The sequence below is a fragment of the Orycteropus afer genome, unplaced genomic scaffold (genome assembly GCF_000298275.1).
Source record: "Orycteropus afer afer isolate SDZICR_OR568_19922 unplaced genomic scaffold, OryAfe1.0 scaffold00021, whole genome shotgun sequence".
NCBI lineage: Eukaryota > Metazoa > Chordata > Mammalia > Tubulidentata > Orycteropodidae > Orycteropus > Orycteropus afer.
This window is the reverse complement of record NW_006921608.1, coordinates 11876241-11898630: the sequence shown is the minus strand read 5'-3', so window position 1 is coordinate 11898630 and position 22390 is coordinate 11876241. Positions and strand designations below refer to the sequence as shown.

At 37.4% G+C, this 22390-nt stretch overlaps 1 protein-coding gene across 1 annotated transcript in view; it reads right to left on the bottom strand.

Moving 5' to 3' along the window:
* YWHAZ (tyrosine 3-monooxygenase/tryptophan 5-monooxygenase activation protein zeta) overlaps positions 1-22053 on the bottom strand; it is a 31710-nt gene extending 9657 nt beyond the window's left edge. Inside the window, exon 1 of the mRNA XM_007934817.2 lies at positions 21760-22053. Coding sequence (XP_007933008.1) covers positions 21760-22053 — 294 coding nt within the window. The remainder of the gene's footprint in view (positions 1-21759) is intronic.
* Positions 22054-22390: the final 337 nt, after the last annotated feature.

The window sequence follows — 22390 nt, the reverse complement described above, 5'->3', positions numbered from 1 at the left end:
AAGTGGCCCAAAACTGGAATAGGCCACTTAGACAGTAAGCTCCACTTTTCTTACCAAGGTTTAAAGAAATCTCATGTGGTCTTTTTCAATTTTAACGGAAGGCAGTTCAATGAATTGTAACAAAAAAGCAAGTATATTAAAGTTGTCAAAATGACCGTAAAATAATAAAAGCTAACTTTCCAGATCTGGAAAACCAAATGAAGAGGAAAATGTAAGGGAAACAGAAAGAAGATGAAGAACGAAGGGAAAAAAGGAGACACAGAAAGCAGAGTAGAAGATGAGAGGAAAGAGCTGATAGCTATTTTTACAACATACAAAAAATGCAGGTAATATCCCAGGTTAGATACACAATGTAACCACCTAACTTTATTCAACTACAGTAGTACAAGTAAAGCAGTAACTCTGGGACACTGCAAAAGCTTCAATTAAAACAGAGGAAGGCATAGCATTACATAAGGAAAGGAAAGTAGACCAAGAGTTGTAACTTAAACTGTAAAAGGAAGGTCTGGCTGACTATGGAGACACCTTCTACTTACACAATTCATCATACAAATAGTAAATCAATCTCACCCAGATATAATTTATAACAGAAAAGATTTTCAGGTCAAACAAATTAAACAGAACTTCTTACACTCACTCAAGCAATAAACTGAGGCTATAATGTTCACTTACATGAATCTTGCTGAAATACAATTTGAGAATTTCCTAATTTTTGTCTTATTAAACTTTTAAAATGCTTTTTTATTAAAACATACTTCAAAATAAATGTATGTTTTTACCCCTCCCTCCCCCAATTAACTTTTATCTAAATATGTTGTTGACAGTATGTGCTATCTATTAAAGATATCATGGCCAACATTTTCAAAACTACCTAGGATTAATTTGTGGAATTAAGAGTTAACACACATTCTGACTTTACACAGTAGTCACCCTCATAATAATCGTTAAGTGGGACAGGAAGCTTTAAATGTACTCAGCAACATGATACCACTGGAATAAATTATAATCTTGTTTCCTCAATGTTGAATTACAAACACATTTCTAACCTCCCCAGTTCTAAATGGTTCACATAATCCAGAGTTAAATGGATGATATGGTTTTGAAAGAAGAAACTGAACCATAATCTTGTCAATGTTGAATTTGAGATCTTGAGGATAACCCAATGCTTTGAGCTGAGCTGATATCCTGGAATGATAGAACAGAACTGCCCCATAGGGTTTCTAAGGCTGCACATCTTTCAGGAAGCATATACTACCTTACGTTTCTCCTGCACAGCAACTGGTGGGTTTGAACTGATGACCTTTTGGTTAGCAGCCCAATGCTTTAGCCACAGCACCACCAGAGTTCCCTGAACTAGGAGATGAAAGCCCCTCTTCCCCTTTACTGCAACAAAGGAACTCTTATGGCATAGTGGTTAAGGCATTTGGTTGCTAACCAGGTCAGTGGTTCAAACCCACCTGCTGCTCTGCAGAAGATGCTGCAATCTACTTCCACCTCTGTAAAGATTTACAAGGAGCTCTGGTAGCATAGTGGCTCAGGCACTTGACTGCTAACCAGAAGGCTGGCGGTTCAAACCCACCAGCCACTCCTTGGAAGGAAGATGGGGCAATCTACTTCCGTAGTGATACTGCCTAGGAAACCCAAGGAGGGGTCGCTATGAGTCGGGACTCGAGGGCACATAACAACAACACAACAACAAAGATTTACAGCCTTAGAGACCCAACATGGAGGGGGGGAGTGTGTCACTACCAGTCAGAATCAACAGTGCTTTCCTTTTTCTTTTTTTAACTGTAATAATTAACTCTTAAACTGCTGAAAACCCTAAGATAGATATACAGGGTCAAGTACATCTTTCTCTTCCCAAGCCAGTTTACCCAGGCCAGAATATATTAACAGTAGTTTCTAACACATGCCTCCTTGCTACAAAGATGATCTATATAACATCAGTGCTTTGACTTCAGACTCCATTAAAATTAAGGAATTATATAAACTGCTAAGAGAAAGATTGCCCAAGTTCAAATCCCAGATCACGGCTTTTAGCTTGTCTCCTTGGGCCTCAGGTTCTTTGTTGTTGAAAGGACAGTTAGTAGTAGACAGCACACAGGGTTGTTAGGATTATTTTATTTAATATATAGAAAGCATTATCTTTTTGGTGGGTACAGCACTCTAATCTGAACCACACACTGTCTAAGTTAAGCTAACTGTGCATATTATCGTAAGAAAATGTTTACACTACAATTAACTTTAAAATGATACTTCAACCAACCAACTAGTCAAACACACCAGAAATCTAACTTAATTCTGGAATTTCCCCTTACATAAGCTCATTTCCTATATATATTTTTTTAATGCCACCTTATTTATTCTTCCAAGTGTGATACTTGGTCTCGCTAAACAGGGGTGTTTTCCAGAAAAAACCGTGAAGTTTCCTATCAATGAATGCTTTGTTATTTATAGCTAAAAATTCTTTGGTCTCAAGACCCCTTTTAAATGCTTAAAAATTACCCAAAAAACTTTCATGTTTATGTGGATTGTAACTAAATTTACCATATAAAACTGGAAAAAAAATTAGTATTAATTCACTCTAAAAAATTTAATCTTATTACACATTAACAAATAGTTTTATTGAAAAAATAACTACTTCCCAGAAAATAAAATCTGTGAGAAAAGTGGCACTGTGTTTTAAATGTTCGAACATATTATTCATTAGTGCCTAGCTTAATGAAAGACAGCTAGATTCTCCTATCTGCTTCTGCATGCATTTAATCTGTTGTGATGTTTCTGATGACGTACATGAAGAGAATGCAGTCTCAAAAGTTATGTAGCTTCAAGATCATGGTACTGTTATAAGTTGTCTGAAATTCTTATTTTCACTTCAAAGTTAATTTTATCTTCAGCCACAAATACTATCACCTGTTTCCCTTGAAGCAACAGGTTCACTTCATTAATTTGCAAGAAAACGTCTGCCAAATACCAAGTCTGAATAACCACAGTATACGTGATGTTCTTTGAAATAAAAAGCTACTCCATTAAAAAAAACTGGATGGTTCAGCTCACAATTCAGACAAATGCAGTGCTTTTCTAGAAAACCACTGTACTTCCCATTTTGCCACACAGAACAAACAGGTGTCTATGTAAGGATTCCTTAATTATTATGTTACAGCCTCAATGACATTTTTAAGTAAAACTTGTCTTCTGCAAGTGCATGGTAAAGAATGTAATTACTAGTACAGTATGGTACATACAGTTGCTGCTACTGCCAAGGAGCCAGGAGTTTTAACCACCACTACCTTTTGATCAACAATGACTAAGTATAGACACAAAAGAGTTCTGACCTCATGGATCCCCTAAAAGGACTCCTACAGGTCAAGAGATTATACTTTTGCTAACTGCAATCTGTGTTAAATAGCATTTATTTTTCAATACCTAGATCTAAAATTCTATGTTCTTCCAGAAGCTTTCTCACAAACCATCCAGCTTCAGCTTCAGTTTCCATACCTCTAGTATCTAATGTGGAGTCCCCAGGTGGAACAAAACCGGGAAGCACCTGGCTGCTTCATAAATGAAAACTGCAGATTCAAGCCCACCCAGAGGTGCCTTGGAAGAAAGGCCTGGCAATCTAGAAAAATCAGCAACTGAAAATCCTCTGGAGCTTTACTCTGGCATACATGCGGTTCCCATGAGTCAGAATGTGTTTTATTTTTTCCTGAACGTATCTAATACAGACCTTTCTTACTTTCTAAAACAAAAGGAAAATGTCCTAATTTCTATCAACATGGGAATGGCTAAACAATGTTACACTATATAAAACAGAACACTATATAGACATTAATATACATGAAAGGGAGAGGGGACCTTATAGAACTGTATGTGTTCGATTCTAGAAGTGTCTATTCTTCAAGAATAGAATACCTGCAAGGGCACAGTAAATTCCCAGAAGGATATATAAAAGACTAACACAGACTGTTGTTGTTGTTATGTACCGTCGAGTCACACCTGACTCATAGTGACCCCTCCTCGGGTTTCCTAGGCAGTATCACTACGGAAGTAGATTGCCCCATCTTCCTTCCGAGGAGTGGCTGGTGGGTTTGAACCGCCAGCCTTCTGGTTAGCAGTCAGGTGTCTTAGCCACTATGCTACCAGAGTTCTGACTGCTAACCAGAAGGCTGGCAGTTCAACCCACCAGCCACTCCCCGGAAGGAAGATGGGGCAATCTACTTCCGTAGTGATACTGCCTCGGAAACCCAAGGAGGGGTCGCTATGAGTCGGGTCTGACTCGACGGCACACACAACAACAACAACAACAACAACAACAACAACAACAACCCAGACTACCCCTGAGGAGTGGGTAAGGTCAAAATAGTTTTATTTTTTCACTTTATATCCTATATACTACAGAATCTAAATTTATTCAGGGCAAGTATAATTTAAAATAAAATTCAATCATAGCTTTAGGCCTGATTTTGCAAATTATATAGTAGTTATATAACATGTTAACATTTTGGGTATTTAGGTGAAGGATGTACAGTAATTCTTCATACAGTTTCATAACCTTTTCCCTAAATCTGAATTTCAATATGAAGAGTTATAAAAAATTCCACCTTCCCTTTGTTATTTAGCATCACAATTATTATATAAAAGTAAATCCTAAAGAGAAATCCTTCTTCATAGTGACTGTTTCTGGATGATAGGATACTAATTGAGCTTTGGTCTGTACCCTGTACCCTTTTTGTGCTCACCCATTTTTTCCTAATTTGCTTACCGGGCATTTATTACTTTTATATTTAGGAGAGAAATGGCACCAAAAAAAATGATGCACATGTAACCAAAAATGAGGAGTGTGAGCAAGGTTCTTACCTCTTCTTAAGAGAATACTCCACCACATGGTCATAGAATTACATTTAATTCCCACAAAGATAATTATACTTAAAATGTTACTAAAAATGTTTTGCCATTGAGTTGATTCCAACTAATGGCGACCCTAAAGGACAAAGTGTCCCACAGGGGTTCCTAGGCTATACTCTTTACATAAGCAGACTGCCACATCTTTCTTCCAGAGCAGTTGGAGGGTTTGCAGTCAGGTACCTTTAACCACTATGCCATCAGGGCTTTTTAAAATGCCATTAGCCAATAGTAAATAGACCAGAATATCAAAGCAAAAGAATCAACCCTTAATGAAGCACTTACTGGCTGCAATTTAAAAAAATATAGCTGGGTTAACAGTGGGAGCTCTGGTGGCAGAGTACCTAAGGCATTGGACTGCTAACCAGCCACTACCCAGAAGGAAGACTGGGCAATCTACTTCCATGGTGATACCACCTCAGAAATCCATGGAGGGGTTGCTATGAGTCGGATCCAACTCAATGGCAGTTAGGTAGGGTTTTTTTTTTTTTTTTTTTGGGGGGGGAAGGTTAACAATCTCCTTTGACTTGACCTCATCAAATATGTAGCACAGAGAATGATCAAGCCTCCATAATCCTTTCTTGTTTTGTATGATGTTACCATGGTTCTCTCTTTTATGAACACAAATGATGATAGGTGTTACGGGGTACCAACATCCTTACTTTCATAAAAGTCATGCACAAAAAATGCAGCTGACTAAAAAGATGGTGGTGGCAAGAAACTGAGCCACAGGGCTCTCAACAGTAATTCTCATTACATATAGGACCCTAGACTATAATCTAAACACAATTTAAAACTGAAACCATTTTTTAATGAAATTAAACATAATGGTTGAACCCCTCCCCTCCATGGTAGTTAAGACTGTATGTCAACTTTTTGGGCCTGGTATTTGAGTGGTTGGGCACCTGGATGTAGTTATTCCGCATGATGAGTAACTGTGGCATTTCATTTGTCAACCTTAGGATTAGCCTCAGCAGCCAGCAGGTACCTGAGTAAGAGATTTCTCTAGCTTCAGTGGGTGAGGAGCAAGAGGCAGAGCTGCAGCCTTAGTTGAGGGGCTTTAAGTGAGCCCCTGGAGCTGGCACTTCGACCTCAGACTTCTAGCCTCCTAAATTTTAAGAAAATAAACTCCTGTTTGTTTAAGCCATCCATTTGTGGTCCGTCTGTTAGAGTAGCACATGAAGGTAGCCAAAAAACCCCTCCACCCCAAAACCAAACATTTTCAGTAAGAGTAAACATTATGTTTTAATCTACAAATAAGGTGGTATTACATAAGGGACAGAAAATGGTGATGTTTACTATAGGACCTAAAGTAAGTCACTGAACTGTGGAGCTTCAATTTCTTGATCTGTTAAAAAATTAAGTTAAAAAACTTAATTTCTAAAACATTCCTAAAATGCAGTAATTCTGTAAAATTCCACTCCCAATTTATTATTCAATTCAAAAAACACAAAGTATCTCAACAAATATCTTAACAATACTCATTAACAGAAAATAATACCAATTCTCCAACGTAACTGTATGAGTTCAAATTTCTAGTCTTGAATGATTCTTGTGCAGAGATAGATTTAATTTTCTTGGAACTTTAACTTTATTCTTTTAAAGTCACTGAGCTTTTTATTTTTATCACTCTTAGATCTCACAATTCTAAAAAGGAAACAGGCAAAGCAGCCTAATTTGTTTGAAAAGGAGTTCAGTTTGGAAATTAGCCTCTTACTCCCCCTTGTGGCTGAAGTGGTTTCCTTTCTTCCTCTGAATAGAAGCTTCCTCAATTGCTTCCAGTCAAGCAATCAGGAAAGTACTCCACACCAAGAATTATAATACTAACAAAAATTAATTTAGCAGGTATTTTTCAGACTTTAAACTTTTACTATTCTGTACAGTGCTGGCCTAACAGAAATAATGTAAGTTGGAAACCAGTGTCCTATGAATAGGTCACTCAACTGAACGTATTTCTCAGTAACTCGTAGCAAATGTTCCCCATTTAACTTCTGGGAACCAACAAGGAATGATCAACCAAAGGTCTATTAAAGAATGTTAAAGCCAGCCTAAATTTTTATTTTAATCCCTATTAAAACAGCAGTAATACGACGGGTCCAAAATTCAAATCCAAAAAGTATGCATAGCCTGTGCTAAGTAGCATCAGCACTCTAGAACAGGTAGAGGACTTTGGTTCCCTTTAAGGAGCTCAGCTGGCATAGAGGATGAAGCATTCAGCTGCTAACAAGGTCAGTAGTTCAACCACCAGCTGCTCTGTGGCAAAAAGATGAGGCAGTTCAACTCTGTCCTAAAGGGCTGTTATGAGTCAGAATCGACTCGATGGCAGGTTAGTTTATTTTTTCCAAGAATGTTGTATGAGAATATCCATCGAGTGTTATCCTCATGAAACTGAGCCTGATGGTGATCAAAGGGAAACTGGAGGGGAAAAATCAATCATTACTCTTAAACAGCATGATCACTTTTGCATGACATGTTTCCAAACACAGTATTAAAGTAATGATGGAACTATTATATAGCATTATGTTTTTTATGACATTATCCTCAATTATCATTCCACAGAATTGCATTTTTAGTAGTGAGTTTTGGGTAGGATTTTCATCTAGTGATCCTGCACCGAATGTGGTCCAAATACATTCTGTCATTCTAAACTCTGGGCAATGGTGTTTCTTCTATTTAAAAAAAAAAAAAAAGTATTTGCAGGCTGGTAGTTCCTAATGGGGAATTATGTTTGTTATGTTTTCAGAAGCCAAACAAGCACATTTGCAGGCTGTGAGCAGGCCGTTCATGAATCTTGGAACAAGAGAAGTCTGTCTTTCTCAGAAAAACATTTCTAATTGATCACTTAGATGAGAAACATTCAACTCACCACTGGCTTTCCTTGGTAATGTAGCTAATTTTTAAAAATCTTTAGATCCCATCAGTGAAGTCAATACAACATGACCAAGGAATAAGACATTAAGAAGAATATGCGGAAAAGGGAGAAGTACGGTAAAAGTTACAATTCTGCAATAATAAATACAACCAACAAACGTGTGCAGTAACGTGGGTAAACGTGGATGCACATATGTGAATAAAGGCATACATGAGTAAATGCACATGTACATATAGGTATATCAAAAAACACAAACAAAAACCCAAACCCACTGCCATCAAGTCATTTTCAATTCACAGTGATCCTGCAAGGTTTCCAAGGCTGTAAATCTTTACACAAGACTGCCTTATCTTTCTCCCATGGAACAGTTGGTGGGTTCAAACTGCTGACCTTTGGTTACTAGCTGAATGCTTCAACCACTGCACCACCAGAGGTTTATCTATAGGCATATGTAAAACCAAAACCAAAACCTAACTCACTGCCATCGAGTTGATTCCGACTCTTAGTAACCTCCACTAGGTTTCTGAGGCAGTTAATCTTTACAGAAGTAGATTGCCTAGTCTGCCTTCTGTGGAGTGGCTGGCAGGTTTGAACCACCAACCTTCCAGTGATCAGTCAAATGCCTTAGGCACTACGCTACCAGAGCTCCTTCCAGGCATATGTATGTTTATGTGTGTGTGTGTGTGTGTGTATATATACACACACACATTTGTGTGTACTGCATATATATCCACATATATAAAAAACCACGTGGAGGCAGTTATGGAAGCTTCCTAGATATATCTGAACTTGTGGGATTGGCTTACTGGCTTCAAGGGCCTTAGGACCACTTTCTTAGGACTTAGTCCACTGGCATAAGATAGTACACAAAGGTAACGTATTCTATATCCGAGTTTGGTGAACAGCATCTGTGTAAAAGCTTTCAAGCAGGCATCCAACTTGTAACTACTGTTCTCTATTCTTTCAGAGAAGAGAATGATGGAAATCAAAGGCTCAAAGAAGAAACCAATCCATGGAACTTTAAGCCCACGTGAACGCAATCTCTTCAAACCTGAGACCAGAAGATAAGTGTCTGGCTGTCAATACTGACTGTTCTGACCAGGGACACAACAGGTCACAGATAGAACAGAAGCAAAGCGCAGAACAAAATTCAAATTCCTTAACAAGGCCAGACCTACTGGACTGAAAGAGACCAGAGGAACCCTCAAAACTTTCACCCTAAAATAATATTTGAACATGGAATTGAAGATAATCTCTTTCGGTTACTCATCAACTTTCAAATAATAAATTGGCTTACAAAACAAACAGTATCACCCATGAGTAATGTGCTCCCTCAAGCAAAATGAAGTATTTAGAGACCAAAGAGTCAACATTTACCCCAAAACAAAGGCAAAGGTGAGAAGGCAAGGAAGGGAAGGGAAGCTAGATCAATGGAAACAGAATAGAAATAATGGCAAGGCTGACACACTGTGAAAGCTTTAATCAATGACATGGAAGAATCTGGATTAAAAACCATTAAAGGAGAACCTAATCTGCTGTGTAAACAAACTGTCACCTAAAACACAATAAAATACTTAAAAAAAAAAAAAAAAACCTCAAATAAAAATTAAAATGCAAAAGACAAGGGAAAATTTCTTCTTTCAACTCTTAAAATCAACTTTAAAAAATAGTTCTAAATGTTCTAAAACTAGATTGTGGTGATGGCTGCACAACTATAAACATTTACTAAAAATCATGGTACACTTAAAATGTGTAGATTTTAGGGTATGTAAACATACATCAGTGAGGCTGTTTTAAAATATACATAAATAAGCACTTTATCAAAGTGGTAAGAAAAATAAAAACCAAACTCACTGCCACTGAGTCCGTTCTGACTCACTGTGATCCCTGCGCTTGGGTTTCCGAGGTGGTATGTAGACTGCACAGTCTTCCTTCCAAAGAGTGGCTGGTGGGTTTGAACTGCCAGCCTTCTGATTAGTGGTCAAATGCCACCAGAGCTCCCTATCCTATCAAAGCAGTAACAGTTTTAAAAAAAAATAACCCCACCTGATCTCAAAACTTGTTTGCAAACAGGGAACTAACTAACTAATCCTCACTAAAATATGTTTCTAACTTCTCTGATGATAGCCCAACTAATTAAATACTCAAATGAATGAAATGCCAATATAACAAAAACTGGGTACTCCCTGCAAATTAAATTCAAGAGGATCTTCCCTGGATTTTTAAATTCAACAACATACATACATACAGGTCAATCCATCAGAAAGTCACCCCATTAGATTTGGTCTTGTTTTGGCCCCCTTAATTTTACAGTTTAACTTCTGGGCAAAATGTCCCTACATTCTTACCTTGTATTCTACCTTTGGCTATCACTGAAATATATGAAATCACATATTTATATTTGGAGAAGGGAAGGGTCACAACAACAAATCAAAAGAAATCCACAAAAGCTTACATGCTGAATCTTTTCAGTAATCTTCCAGTGCATGTAAACAAATGTACACATGCCACACAACAGGATCAAACTGATAACAAATCAGCTACACTCATCCAGGTGGCTCTGCTGCCCAAAGATCCTCATCACAGGAAAAGAATGTTAATAGGGAGAAATGAGTCAAAATACACCAATACAAAGGACTCTATTCTACACAGTAATTTTCATAAAATTTTTCATCACTACAGGGAATTATTAACTAGAGAACATGTGGCAGATGACCCACTGCTCAGAGATACACAATGGGAACTCTTCAAATATGGTGGCTAAATACACCATTTCTTCCAGGCCAAACTAACAGGTCACCTAAAATTATTAAACATAAACACATATAAAATCCCACAAACCTCAATGGTCCTGTTTTCAAAGAGAATGAAGAAATGGAGCCAAACCTCTGTAGCTGAAAATGACTTAGACATCAAGATTAAAGTGCTTAATCAGAGTAATGAAGCAGAAACTCTCAAGGCCATAAAAATGTGAGTTAGCAATGGCTTATTCCTAGGGCAGTGAGGAGGGCAAAAGCTTTGCATAAAAGATTTTGGCAAAGATCCAGCAGATGTGACAGAATGAAAAGTAATGTTTTTTAAAAAAAGATTAAGGATGAAAACTATATGCAGTATAGACCTCAGAAAAGAATAAAGGTGCCAAGACTGAAAAACCACCAGTAGTAGAAGGATGTTTAAGTTTAGCTTTAAATCAAGTTTATAATATTACTTTCTTACTTCCCAATGTGCTTCTCTCAATAGGAGAGTAAAGGTAGAACTAAAGCTAGTCCAATGGACACTACCCATGGGAATATACTACAGAATGAATGTAACTGGGAAACTCTGATCTAGGCAGTAACAGCTTGCTATTAGAAAATGAAACCAAAGTTGAGTCCAAGATGTCGTTTAGATTAAGTCCAGAAAAAGTGCTGAAATGAGGTCATTTAAAAGAAAAGGTAGTTTCAAAATGAAAATGAACTCTGGTTTTGGGCATATTTGAAACTGACAGTTTTAAATCAAAAAGCTTGAGCAATATTTATTCTCAGTGTGAATGAATTCACAATTTAACCGCAAGAATTCTAGAATAAAATTCTAAGATTTTTTTTTTTTTAGAATTTTAATGGACTATAAGTTTTTTAACTAACTTAGTGGACACCAAACACTTGTAATTTTGACTTTCTAAAAAACTGTTTCTCTCACATATACATTCTTAAATATGTATGTATCAAGGATCATCTATTTCAGAACATCTTAACAGATTTCAAAATAGTAGGCATTATCTTCACAGGGAAAAAAAACCCAAGTCCTTCATATGTTAAAGGTGCCACTACAAGTTAAACGAAATTCCAAAAAATTTTACAAGATTAACGTATAAATAAATAATGACTAAGTTTGGGCAATCTACTTCTGTAGTGATCTGCCTCGGCAACCCAAGCAGGGGTCACTATGAGTCAGGTCCGACTCGACGGTACGTAACAAGTACAAACTATGATATAAGGGCCCTGCTTAAAATCTGTTCAGCTATTAACAAAAGGAGAAAATCAATCTAAAGAACAAAAGCAGATTATGAGACCCAATCTTCAGAAACAAGTGATAAATCATTTCCAAATATTTTCTTTATAAAACAAACAAACAAAAAAGGATTTTTATGCCTACCAACAACCCACCTTCTAAGAGGCAAAATCTGGGGTCATTTCCTTTGCTTGACATGTTTTCCAAGACCTTTAATATCCACTACCTTTAGTTCATAACACTACAATAGGCCCTTAGTGATCTAACAAGTACCAAATCATTTCTAGTTGCACCTCTTGCAAAATTATTGAAGGTGGCTTAGGTGTAGCAATGCTCCCCTTAGAAAGCTTTTTTTGTAACACAAAAGCTTGTTCTGATAGAATAATGTTAATTCTCTTAGAGAGCCTTTACTTAATTTGCTGGGTTATCTAAATTCAACTATAGGTTGGGTTTTGCTAGGTTCTTCAGTTCCAGATTAACAGTGGTGCCTACAACTTTAAACAGGTTTTTCAGTTACTCTCTGAAATATCCTGCTTCCTTCAGTACAGGTGTGTGGTTACACCAAAAGTCTGTCTGTTTCCAAAACTGTCATTATTCTGGCTGTAATTATTTAGATGCTATGTAATGAAATAAAAGTGTGAGAAGATGTGTTCCTATGAAAACCAAGTTGAATGCTCTGGAAAGATTAGTTTTACAAGGAACCTATAAAGAAAAACTGCTTGGAGTGGACAAATAACTAAAAGATTTTTTTTTTTTTTAAAGTGCTTATCTAGAAGGATTAGAAACAGTTTGCTTATTAAATATGTAAGTTATCACTTCACTATAGAAACTCACTGCTTTTTATAAAAGATGCATATGTAAGCATGGTTTATGTAAAAAAGATAGTAAACTATTTGCAAACTGCTATATAATACATACTCAGAGAAAAGGATGTCCCACACAAAAACACTAGCTAATCAATATACACCTATATTTTAATTTAAAATGTTTAAAGTGTAATTACATACTGGAACTCCTTTTCAATTAATCAACTAACTGAGACACTTACACTGTGCAGTACTATTGAAGTGGTTCCAACATAATCTTTCACTAATCCTACTGATAGTGGACTGGCTGTAATGGGTTGGCTTTTCGTTAGCCAAAATTCAAATGTTTCTGCTGTGACTGAATGTATTTTTTCTTTCCTGGGTGCATTTAAACAGCTAGATCATTATTTCATGTGTCTATGTTCTTCCTACACTTTTTTTCAGGTTTTCACTCTACCTCCAATTTTGAATCCTTTACTCTTTTCCTTAACACTCCCCACCCCTTTTTCAACCTTTTATTGCACTTTGGGTAAAAGGTTACAGAGCAAATTAGTTTTCCACACAAAAATGTACACACACAGTTTTGTGACATTAGTTGTAATCCTCTCAATGTAACATTCTTCCCACTTCCTCCTTGGGTTCCCTGTTCCATTGACCTATCTTTCCTGCCCCTTTCTGCCTTCGGAACTTTTGTTTTTGAGCAAATGGTACCCTTTCAGTCCCATATGGTTGAGTGTTCTGAGAAGCACCTTCCTCCTGGTTGTTACTGCTCACTTTATACACCCGTCTACTGTTTGGTCAAAAGATGATCTGGAGGAATGGCTTCAGTTTCAGGTTTGAGTGTCTAAGGGCCACAGGCTCAGGCCAGTTAAGTCCGGTCTTTTTTGAGATTTTGAATTTTACTCTACAATTTTCCTCCCAGGACCTCCTATTGTGATCCCAATCTGAGTGGCTAATAGTGAGTGGTAGCTGGGCACCATCCACTTCTGGTCTTAGGTGAGTGAAAGCTGTGGTTCCTGTGGTCCACAGCCCTTTGGACTGTTTCCTTGAGTCTTAGTTCCTTTTTAACAGTCTTCACAGCTCATCACTAAGCATCTCCAAGCTGTCTTACCCCTTACTGTAACAGGTAAGGACCTTATATTTAAGTATTGCTATGCTGAAAAAGGGGGGCTCTGGTGACGTAGTGCCTAAGGAATTTGACTGCTAACCAGAAGGCTGGTGGTTCACACCCACCAGCCACTCTTCAGAAGGAAGACTGGGCAATCTACTTCTGTTACTGGCTCAGAAACCCAAAAGAGGTCGCTATGAATTGGAATCAACTTGATGGCAATGGGTTTTGTTTTTTAAATATCGAAAAAGGATTATTGTTGTTATTTGCCACTGAGTTGGACCCGACTCATAGAGACCCCTCCTTGGGTTTCCGAGGCAGTATCACTATGGAAGTAGATTGTCTAACCTTCCTTCCAAGGAGTGGCCGGTGGGTTTGAACCGCCAGCCTTCTGCTGAAAAAGGCTAGATAACCTGTTACTCTTGATCAATCTGATGGTTATTTTCCTTCCCACCAAATAGTCAGCACCTATCTTCCTGTTCCCCGCTTTAATTTTCCTCATTTCCACTCCATATAGCTCTGATTTCACAAATGTACAAAATACATCACCAAGTGCACTATTTAATGCTTATTATTTAATGCTCTTAAAAAGTCCCCATACATATTATGTCATGGGTGAACCTTAAAACATTAAAGGAAAAATATTCTATGACCCCACTCATATGAAAGATCTAGAATAGGTAAATGCAAAGAGACCAAAGCTTATTAGTACAGGCATTATCTCGTTTTATTGCACTTCACAGATACCTGGTTTTTTTTTAAATTATTTTACAAATTGATGGTTTGTGGCAACTATATGTCAAGCTAACCTATCGGCACCATTTTTCCAACAGCAAGTGCACACTTCCTGTTTGTGCCACATTTTGGTAATCCTCACAATATTTCAAACTTTTTCATAATGCTATTCCATTCAGTAGACAACAATATAGTATAAAGGAACTTTATATGCACTGGGAAACCAAAACATATGTGATCTGCTTATCACAATATGTGGTTTATTGTGGTGATCAGGAACCAAACCTGCAGTATGTCCAAGGTACCAAGGTATGCCTATAGTTATACCAGGAGCAAGCGGGAATGGGGGAATTATTGCTTAAGGGGCACAGCATTTCTAAGAGTAAAAATTGGTTGATATGGCAAATGTTTTGTTATATATATCTTACCACCATTAAATAAAATACTAGTGAATTTTATTACAAAAAATATTACTTCCCGGAAGGGATACAGGTATCTACAATGTCATATAAAGCTGTTTATACTTCAATGTTAATACTACTTACTAAAAGCCCCATTTGAAAAATATGTAAATATATCTCTAGGAAACAGTGAAGATAGGTTAACAGTGCAGAATTCTTAAGAGGCCCTTATTCCAATGAATGAACCACTGGTTTTCATCTTAAAACTCTATATAAACAGCTTTTAAAGGCCAAGGCACATTTTAACATATTCAGATGAAGGAGGATCTGAAAGCTGCTTAAGTTTTGTACCTCGTTTCCCACTTATTGGCCGCTTTCTGGACTAGAGATAAAAATCAGTGCCCACTAACATCTTAAATTGCCCTTGGCAAATATAATTTCAGAGCAGCTTAGTAAAACAGAACTCAGTCAAATTAACAGAATCAGTATTAGTATATTCAACTACTGTTGCCAATGGTAAGGAGCCCTGGTAGCACAGTGGTTTCATGCTCAGCTGCTAACTGAAAGGTTGGTGGTTCCAACCTACTTGCCCTCTGTGGGAGAAAGATCTGACAATAAAGACGTGCTTCCGTAGAGATCACAACTTTGGAAACACTATGGGGCAGTTCTACTCTGTCCTGTAGGGTGACTGAGTTGGAATCGACTTGACAGCAGTGGGTTTGGTTGTCAACCGTCAAAAACATTAGACACACACACACACTATTTACTAGTTTATTTCCTATGCCTCCTATAAGGACAAAAAGTCATTCTTTGCCCTATATAGTCAGGCTTGTACTGCTGTCACTGCTTTTAAACAGAACCTAAAAGCTGAGAAAAGCAAAAAGACACAGAAGGCAGTGCATTACCTGATTTGCAATCTTCACAACAACCCGATAGGTTATTATTCCCATTTAATTGAGCTCAGTTTTCTCAAAGGGATTGAGTCAGGCCAAGCAGCTATTAACAGTAAAAAGTTGGCTTGTTTCAATCTGGAGCTCTTTTTCTGTGACATATTTTGAGCCTTAATTAGGTTTTCTAGTATGTATTTCGTCGTCTTGTTTTTCATTTCATAATCATCATGTGTAAAATAAAAAAACTAGCCCATGTCTGGCTGCATGTCTTAAAGGTTCACATAGAAGAGAAGTTTAAGGATTGGTCCCCTCCCCACCTCCCCTACTATCCAGAGCTTTTGGTCTAAGCATCTGGCAACTCCCAATTAACAGCACAAGAGAAGGAAGAACCTCAAGTTCTTTTGCATAACAAGATATGCCAGTGACCACTGTTTAAGGTAATGCCCTATAATTCTTCTAAATCATAAAAAAGTCCCCATGGTTCTGCTTATTAAATGACATAAATTAAATACTTGATAAATACAAACAGGGTTACTAAAAAATCCCTTCAGAAAACTCAATTCTCTGAAGGTTAACTCTTTTTTTTATGGAAAGGGGATTTGCTTAGTTATTATGATATAAAGCCAAAAAAATCCAAACCCAGTGCCATTTGGTCAATTCAACTCATAGAGATCCTGCAGGACAGAGCAGAACTGCCCATAGGATTTCCAAAGGCATAAATCTTTTTTTTTTAAATTGTGATTTGGGTGAAGATTTACAAAGCAAATTCACTTTCTATACAGCAGTTCACATATACTTTGTCTCGTCATTAACCACAGTTTACCACAATGCAACAGCTCCCCTCCCACTTCCTCCCCATAGTTACCACTTCCCAGTGTCCATCCCTCCATACTCTCCTGCCCCCTGAGCTGTCTCCCTGTGCATAAGCAGCCCTTCCTTCTCCCATGATTGTTCTCTCCAGGGCATGTGTCTACTTGAGGTAAATGTTTAACTCACATGACTGAACTTTATTTGGCTGGAAACCACAGGTGTGGGTTCAATTCCAGACCTTCAGGGCAGCTAGGGGCCATAGTCTCAGTGGTTACACCAGGCTCTACTGGACCAGCAAACCTGGTCCCAACCATCTTTTTTTTTCCCCTACAAATGATTTTGAGTTTTGTTCCACATTGTTCTCCCTCTCTATGCAGGATCTCCTACATCCCTTCCAAGTGGATGACAGTGGTAGCCGGGCACCATCTAGTTCTTCTGGTCTCATAGTTGTATAGGTTGCAGATCAAATGGTGTACCAGTCGCAAGGACTGATTGTTTCCATTAATTTTGGTTTTCTTCTTTCTTCTTTGCTCTTGACGAGGAGAGACCCATCATTGCATCTAGATGGCAGCTTGCTAGCTTTTAAGATCCCAGTCGCTACTCACCAACGTAGGAGGTGGAACAATGTTTTGTCTAGTATGTTATGCCAATTGAGCTTGATGTCCCCTGTGACTATGGTCCCAAGCCCGCAGAAGCAACTACTCGGTCGCTCTGGGTAGCTGGCTGTAACCAAGCAGTGACCACAATCTTGCCCCTTGTCAGCTCCACTATACACCTGGGAATTCTGATCATTCACATAAACTTATAGGACCATTGTCTGCCAACCCTATATATGATCTTGGATACACTCCCTATTTCATAGACATACCTAATCGTTTAGCCTGTCCATCTATCCATCCATCCATATACCCATGTTTGGCTTCACTAAAAACTCAGTACTGTATATGCAAAAGGGTTCATATTTGTTGTCTGTACTTCCCATGTACCTCTCTTATGTCTTTCTCATCCTCAATGCTGCCATATCGGGCACTTACATTTGGTACGCTGCCTTTCTCTTCACCCAAATCAATATCTATCTCTATCTAACAGCATTCCCTCCTCTCCCCTCCCACCCCTGGTAACCAACAAAGAAAATTTCCTTCAATAGATAAACCTTTCCTTAACTTTTACAATAACGGACTAATACAGTATTTGTCCTTTTGTGATTGACTTACTTCACTCAGCATAATGTCCCCCAAGTTCATCCATGTTATGCGGTGTTTTGCAGACTCTACATTATTCTTTAGCCTTGCATAATATTCCATTGTGTGTATGTACCATAGTTTGGTTATCCATTCCTCAGTTGATGGACATCTAGGTTGTTTCCATGTTTTGGCTATTGTAAATAGTCAAAGGCATAAATCTTAAAGGAAGCAGATTGCCCCATCTTTCTTCTGAGATGTGTTTGAACTGCTGGCAGTTGCATGCTTTAACAACTGTGCCACTAGAGGTCCTTATTATGTATTCAGTATAACAAAAGGAAGTCTGATACATCACTAATGCCACCAGCCAGTGACATCAACTCAAAGAAATTACTTATTTTCCTCATATTAAAAAAAATTTCGGAAAATTTTTAAAGAAAATATTAGAACTGATTATGTATCTTCACCAGGTAAGATCTTAAAACATAAATTAAAGCATATCAGCATGAAATTTTACTATCTTTAAGTGCAATGGCTCAAAAATATCGCCTAGGAAAAAAATTATTTTTGAGTCATTATACTTGACGATTAGTAAAATTTCATGCTAGTGTGCTTTATTTTGCTTATATTTTAAAATGTTACTTACCTGGTAAAAATATAATCAGTTATCAGGAGCTCTGGTGGCATAGTGTCAAAGGCCTTTGACTGCTAACCAGAAGGTTAGTGGTTCAAACCCACCAGCCACTCCTCAGAAGGAAAACTGGGAAATCTACTTCCATAAAGACAACCACTTTGGAAGGGCCGCTATGAGTTGAATCGACTCAACGGCAGCAAGTTTTTTTTTTTTTTTTGGTTTAGGCAAAATATTAGTCCTGCTACATTTTATTCTTCTATTTTATGAGAAAAAGAATTTTATGCAAGATGTTTCAGAGTCAGCATGGCCTCCTTGAAAAAGTTGGTAAGGAAAGAAGCTCCCTTATAAAGAATGACAGGAGATCTGGTAGCTTAGTGCCTAAGGCATCTGACTGCTAACCAGAAGGCTGGCGGTTCAAACCAACCAGCCACTCCTCAGAAGAGAGATTGAGCAATCTACTTTTGTAGTGATAATGCCTCAAAAACCCAAGGAGGGGTCATTATGAGTCAGAGTAGACTCCAAGGCATTGAGTTTAGTTTGGTTTTAAAAAGAATGACAGTGCCTGTTAATATCAAATTTTCCCAAGTTGAAACAGAAAAGACTGAAAATTAGCAGTGCTGTTAGCCTAATTCTATTACCTTACCCACCAGCCACTCCTCAGAAGGAAGATGAGGCAATCTACTTCCGTAGTGATACTGCCTCGGAAACCCAAGAAGGGGACCGATTCGATGGCATATAACAACAACAGCAACACTCATTTAACCAACAAATACTCGAGCACCTCCTCCATGTTCAGGAGAGCTCTGCTAGAATAGTGCTTAAGTCATTTTTGACAAGGCTAGCAGTTCAAACCCACCAGCCACTCCTCAGAAGGAAGACTGGGCAATCTACTTCTGTAGAGACATCACCTTGGAAACCCAAAGAGGGGTCGCTATGAATTCAATCGACTCAATGGCATTGAGTTTTTTGTTTTGTTTAAGCAAAATATTAGTCTTGCTACATTTTGTTCTATTTTATTAGAAAGGGAAAAAGAATTTTATGCAACGTGTTTCCAGAGTCAGCATGGCCTCCTTGAAAAAGTTGGTAAGGAAAAGAAACTCCCTTATAAAGAACGACAGGAGCTCAGGTAGCTTAGTGCCTAAGGCATCTGATTGTTAACCAGAAAGGCTGAGGGTTCAAATCTACCAGCTACTCCTCAGAAGGAAGGTTGGGCAATCTACTTCCACAGTGATACTGCCTCGGAAACCCAAGGAGGGGTCGCTATGAGTCAGATCTGAGTCCTCGGCAGTGAGTTTGGTTTGGTTTGTATGTTCAGAGGTCTGAATCACGCAGAAACTTCTAACAGAGCCTTATTCTTGAAAAGACCATGGGTGGAAGCCAAAGCTTGTTTAGAACTCTCTAGCATTTTATATGGTAAAGAATTAAGGTTGAATTTACCTAAATTTTCAAAGAGGAAATTACATTGAGACTTTTGTGAGAAGCCACTGCTATTCTGAACATGGATAGTAACTAGTTATCAATCCCTTTACATAATCTTTTCAACAATCAGAAGCTATTTAGAAATTAATCTAGTTATTAACAATCATTCTATGCAGTGTATATATATTTTTCCCTTGTTAAGAAAACCAAAAGCAAGTAAGGTTACAACTGCTAGTCTTTTCACAGGAAAATCCTCACATTGACAGGAGCTTTTATAGGCTATGTGTGGAAAACATGCAAATATCTACCTGGAATCACAAAACAGCTTGTTAGTAGAGGGTAAATGTTAACATACCCTCCTTTATCTCTAAAATGGACTTTTATCTTAAGGGATTGATAATTTCTAATAAGTCCTTTGAAACCAAAATAAAAATTATGAGATCCATCAAGTAACAGGGAGAAAAACTCTAAACTGAGTAAAATTCAGTAACATTTACAAAAATACAGCTAGTAAAGAGAGCAGGAGAAAAAATTTTTACTACAGAAAAAATGACTAATATTCAAATTTTAAATATCATTGTCTTAGTAAATCAAAAGATAAACATCTATTATCCAGTCTCAATGACAGCATGTAATTATTTTCCTCATCTTAAAAATAAGAAATGGTAACTGTAATGTATCTTAGATCAATGCCTCATAAAGAGGCATTTAAGCTGAGATTGTAAGCTTACATTAGTCAGGATTAAAAACAACTGTTCTTTAAAAAAACAATTTGAAAAATATGTGATTTCAAAAATACTTAAAATTTAGAAATTGAAGCTGTTCCATTATAATTAAAGAATTAGTGTAAAGGAATCAAAATACCATCACAATTTTAACAAAAACCCCAAACCCACAATCACATCAGAAATCACCCCACGTGCTCATTATAGTAGTTCTTCCAGGAACAAGGCTAAAGTATTAAGGGTAACCATTAGCAAAACTATCTTATTCCAAAATTTCCTGGTTCATTAAAAAGGAGAGTATTAGTATGTATAAGATATTATATGCCAATTGGCTGGATCAACTCTACCAGTTTATCCTCAAGTTTAAACTTCTCAAGATCAGAAAGCCATCATTTATGAGTAAGATTATAATTACCCAAAATTAATGTTTAATTCTTTAAACTTTTAGATAAGCATAGTGCTTCAACACAGTAGGTACTGAAAACTTAAATACTTCTTGACTGAACCTAGATAATCAAGCATGAGCATTCATAAACTTTTATCATAGTTGTTAGTGTCCAAAGCTGACTTTCAACACTCAAATGCAGGAAGAGGCAAAAGCTCCACCAGAGCCAGTGTTTTCTGCCTGGCTGATTCATTAACATTCTAGCATCTGATCTAGAGAGGGGTACTATGTCTATTACGGGTCTCTCATTACACCTCCCTTATATAAAATAAGATGCAAAATTCCTCTATCTATGTATGTACCCAATCTAAAACCACATGCCACCATCAAGTCGATTTGACTCACAGTAACCTATAGGACAGGGTGGAACAGTCCTATAGGGTTTCCAAGGTTGAAATCTTTACAGAAGCAGACTGCCACATCAGAGTGGCAGCAAAGTTTATACCTTGCGGTTAGCAGCCAAGCACTTAAACCACTGCAACCACCACCACAGCCCCTTCTATTTATGTGTTCATAATTTATTCATCTATTATTTATTCATCTAAGAAAATGAGCTCTACAACTAATACATATGTGACTGTAATTAATGAGGTAATTTTAACAGTTTATCTTTTCAAATAATAAAAAATGGACTGTCACTCTATTTTTATCAAAATTGGTAATTCACTGTTACACTTATTTTATACCATCTTATCTTAGTAACAACACTTTGAACATTTAAGTCCAGAACATTAATTTTTAAAAGGAAAAGAAAATCCAGAAAATGAGAAGTGTACAATAACGTATACTATGAAACCTCTATGAAAGTGAAGCCAGAGATACTAGACTGAATGTTTCTCACCAGTACATCATTGCAGATATCTCTTAGCTCGGTCTCAATTTTCTCTCTGTATTCTCGAGCCATCTGCTGTTTTTTCTCAGCACCTTCCGTCTTTTGCTCAATACTTGAGACGACCCTCCAAGATGACCTACGGGCTCCTACAACATTTTTATAAGCAACTGAGAGAAGATTCCTCTCCTCATTGGATAATTCAGCTCCTTGCTCAGTTACAGACTTCATACAGGCTGCCATGTCATCGTATCGTTCAGCCTGCTCAGCCAGTTTGGCCTTTTGCACCAGCTCATTTTTATCCATGACTGGATGTTCTGCAGGAGGGGAAAAAAGTAGCATTTAGGTAATTTATCCATCAAAATAGACAAATAGACTCTAAGTATACCTGTTGTAAATAAACTATATCAACACCTCAAAGGATGGTCAAAAGAAAAACAAAACCAAAAAACACACTCAACCATTATCATCAGTTTAATGACTAAAATTACATTATCTTATTTGTTCAACAGATCCCAACTTTACATTTGGTCAATAGGCTGCCTTAAAAAATATCCCTTTATATTACACTTGGCCAAAAGCTCAATTCCAATTACCACTGTCATTATTACATCCTATTATTCCAGTTACCGTTATCACCCTA